We start from the raw sequence: 3,647 nt of genomic DNA, 5'->3' as shown, positions 1-3,647 counted from the left end.
AAAGTAATTGAAAAAACGTACAATCTGCACATCTTGGATAGGCAGATAGTACTTGCGATCATTGCAAGCCCGCCCCCCTGAGGGGCGGCTTCCGATGACTGCAATGCTGAACGGGCAGTGTGCGCACACCGGCCCGTTCGGCATTTCTCTCCCGAGCATGCCACACACCAGCCGAAAATCGTAAGATTTTCGAACATGCTCCTTAGACAAAAGACGTGCGACCGTACAGTAAAAACGGTCGCACGCCTTCCATACACTTTGCGATTATCATACGATCGCGGGATAATCGCACAGTGTATGGGCACATTCAGAATTACTTCATTCCTGTGCTTATCAATGGATGATCAAGAAAGATCAAATTGTTTTTTGCACTCAGACAGATATATCAAAACCCTTTCAATTATATATTTAACAGACCATAAGGAAGCAAAGAAAAGAAGTTCAGGTTTACATACACACTTTAAGTGGGCCCATTTAAAAAGGAGTGCTATGGTTTAACCATGGCCCTTTTGCAGGAAACACATTGTATACTTCGCACCATGCTCTCTGCATTCTATAAATAAAACCTAAAATGCCTGCACAGGGTGGAGTATTACTGAAGACCACCTCCACTCTTTAATTCCCCAGGATCTAGAGTAACTGAGAGACAAAGTTTAGCTAAATACATAAGATAAATGCATGCGTGCCTGTCTGTATAGGCTATGTATTACATAAGCAATTGAGTCACACTTTCTTTCGATCTAAAAACACACATTAACAAAGACAAAAAGTATTACAAAGGTCATAAGAAGTTTATTGAATTAATACCCATCAAACAATTTTTTTTTCTTGTGGAACATTATTTTACAATATATATTAGAATCCCTTTTTTTAGATACAGCTTGAAACATGAATGACCTTCAAAATCCCTTTCTCAATGTTTTGTGATTTGCATAATGGCTTACAAAGAGAACAATAAAGCCCCTCAAATATAGCTGTACAACACTGAAAAATAAGCCAGAAATCGTCCGTATAAAACCAAATTGCTCTGTACAACATAGGAATATAGATGACTTGATTCTGCGAAATGTGCTAAATTTACATAGTAATCACCATTTAAAATTTGACATAAATAAAAACATTAAAATAAAAGGGGAAGTAAAAGCCACACTCATGAATAAAAAGTCCTCCTAGTTACAAACACTGAAAAGGAAAACACAAATGGGCTTATTTAATAACATCCAAAGAACAGCAAGCAATCCTTATTCACAAAAGGTGTTGGCTGATATGTGAAGTTGATTCCCTGCTCTTTGCACTGTAATTAAAAAAGAAAACTCGGTGCTCCTGATTCCCTGCTCTTTGCACTGTAATTAAAAAAGAAAACTCGGTGCTCCATCTAAAAAGTAATCAAAATGGCTATATCCTTATGAACCTTCACCAGTTACACTGCGATATAAAGTTACTATGTGCATGCAAATCTTTGCCCCCTGCGTACCATTTCCTGAAGCCTTAGTAACCCCCCAGATGAAAGCAACCCCACAGTTCTGTATAAAAAACATCAAAGATGGTGTAACAACTGCACTAGTTGTATCACATGACTTGCTGGTGTGTCACAGTGGAGAGACTGCACATACAACATTGGAATGTCATTTGAATTACACATTAACTCTGTTTAGGTTGGTGGAGGTCCATTGGTATACCTCAGCATTGGGTAAAAGGAGCGGGCAAAGTTATTGGCTTGGGCACAGCTGTAGTCGTCCTCAGAGAAGGGAATCATGCAGGCGAGGAGGAGAAGGAGGAGAAGTAGGAGCTGGAGAGGTAGGGCAGCACGAAACACACGGTAAAAAAATGATCGCGTCTTAGGGGCTTCCTGGACTGTGGAGGCGGGTTCCTCCTGTGTTCTGTAATATAAAATAAATGTATAGGTTAAAGTACATTCTGTGACTTGGGTTCCTAGGTTTTTGCTGTTGAAGTAATGTAGCCTTTTGCCAGCAGGTAATATGCTTAGAAATTAACAGTTTGGGAGTAGGCATAGCTATTTGTTCCTCCTAGTTGTATATTTGGAAATCTGATGTTCGGCCCCACTCAACGAATACACTTTGCATAGCTATAGCCAATATATTTTGAGTTTTGGATAGAATAGGGAGTGACTAGCCCCTGTCATAGCTTATATGTGCAGTCTGTGTATCCCATTGGGCATACTGCCACTCGAGTCATGTTCAGAAATACTTAAGAATGTGGAATATCCCCCCCCCCCCGAAGTGTCAGCTGTAAAATTTTAGATTTTTCATCACTGGGCAAATAACACGAAATGTCATTCTCTGTATTATTGCTCCAGGCCAACAATACAGATTATGAACCAAGGCTCAGTATGACACATTGTGGAGTGCTTGCATCTTTGCAAAGGCAGCTCCCATATTACTGTGCTTCCAAGCTCCCTTTTAAGCAACCCTGTTGTGAAACATTAGCCAAACTTGTAAAAGAAGGCTGTAAGTTCTCCCGTCTTGGTGCCAGTGTTACCAAACATTGCTCCCATTCCCCAAATGGCCACTGGGAAACCAACAGTTTCAGTCGGAATTGATCTCCTAGCTTTCACTGGTTCTGACCTCCCATAGAATGGTAGGTCACAGTAATGATGTGGAGATCTGCTGGAGGAACCAGTGAGAGCAGCAGTGGAATAAACACTCCTGGAAGCTGGTTTGCCTGCAGACTTCAGGGGACAAGAACTTCTGATTGCAGCAGTAAGTATGCACAGCCTGCACAACAGGGTCGCTTTAATGACTCAGAAGATGACTTTACTAAAGTTTATTTTTTAATTTGTCTCAGTACACCATGTGTGGTCTTTATGTCACTAAAGGCAGATGGAACTATAGAGTGCAGTGGTGAACAGAATACTGAAGAATCTTTAGCAGTAGTACTTCTTGTAGACATCAAAACAGGTACATATTATTCACAGGAAACAGGTTTTTAAATGTATGCTATGACTGCATTCGTTTTAGTAAAAGAAAATAGTCATACCTGGTATCTTGAGGTGCTCCAGCTGCGACCTGGCCAATAAAACAAAAACTATTACTTGTGTTGCAAAATTAAATGCATCAAAACTATCAAACAATTATCACAAGATCTTAAATTTCACAGTTCCAGAAGTGTCAGAAGCATCCAACACTCCTGCGTGTCAAATGCCGAAGAAACTGAATGAGGCGAGTGTAATACTTCTATTGCAGTGACTTTGATTTTGTTTTTTTTTAAATGTGACAGGGTTGCCTTAAGTGGTGTAAATCTGCACATTTCACTTTGTTTCAATAGAGTAGGTAAGTGTAAAAATACCTCTGTAAAGCTTTGTTGTCTGAGAGCATGTTGGGGACACATTACAGCATTGCCTCAATCAGATAAAAGCCTGCTGGGGCTTTTATTTTTACTGCTGCCTGAGGGATATTTCCTCACTTCCTATTTTGGCAGCACATTGTCCCTAAGGAAGTGAAGTAAATCTCCCCTGTAGGGCCACAAAGAAGAGCAAAAACTGACATAGGGCCTAACCCTACCCCAATCTACAACTGTACAAATAAAAGGGTAAATAAGTTTGGCTGGAGATGCACAATAAAGCAAATGTAAACCCTAACTTTTTTTAAAGTCCTGCATATCAAAGAAAAACATATTTTTCCATCTAC

At 40.0% G+C, this 3,647-nt stretch overlaps 1 protein-coding gene across 1 annotated transcript in view; it reads right to left on the bottom strand.

Annotated features, from left to right (window-relative positions):
* Window positions 1-1,329: 1,329 nt before the first annotated feature.
* Window positions 1,330-3,647, bottom strand: part of SYNE2 (spectrin repeat containing nuclear envelope protein 2) — a 272,106-nt gene continuing 269,788 nt past the window's right edge. The window contains exons 114-115 of the mRNA XM_018556025.1: window positions 2,998-3,026; window positions 1,330-1,880 (exon numbers count right to left, since the gene is read on the bottom strand). Coding sequence (XP_018411527.1) covers window positions 1,652-1,880; window positions 2,998-3,026 — 258 coding nt within the window. The 3' untranslated portion in view covers window positions 1,330-1,651. The remainder of the gene's footprint in view (window positions 1,881-2,997; window positions 3,027-3,647) is intronic.

The sequence above is a fragment of the Nanorana parkeri genome, unplaced genomic scaffold, assembly GCF_000935625.1.
Source record: "Nanorana parkeri isolate BGI_ZX_2015 unplaced genomic scaffold, ASM93562v1 scaffold12, whole genome shotgun sequence".
NCBI lineage: Eukaryota > Metazoa > Chordata > Amphibia > Anura > Dicroglossidae > Nanorana > Nanorana parkeri.
The sequence above is the reverse complement of the archived record's forward strand: the minus strand, read 5'-3'. Positions and strand labels throughout refer to the sequence as shown.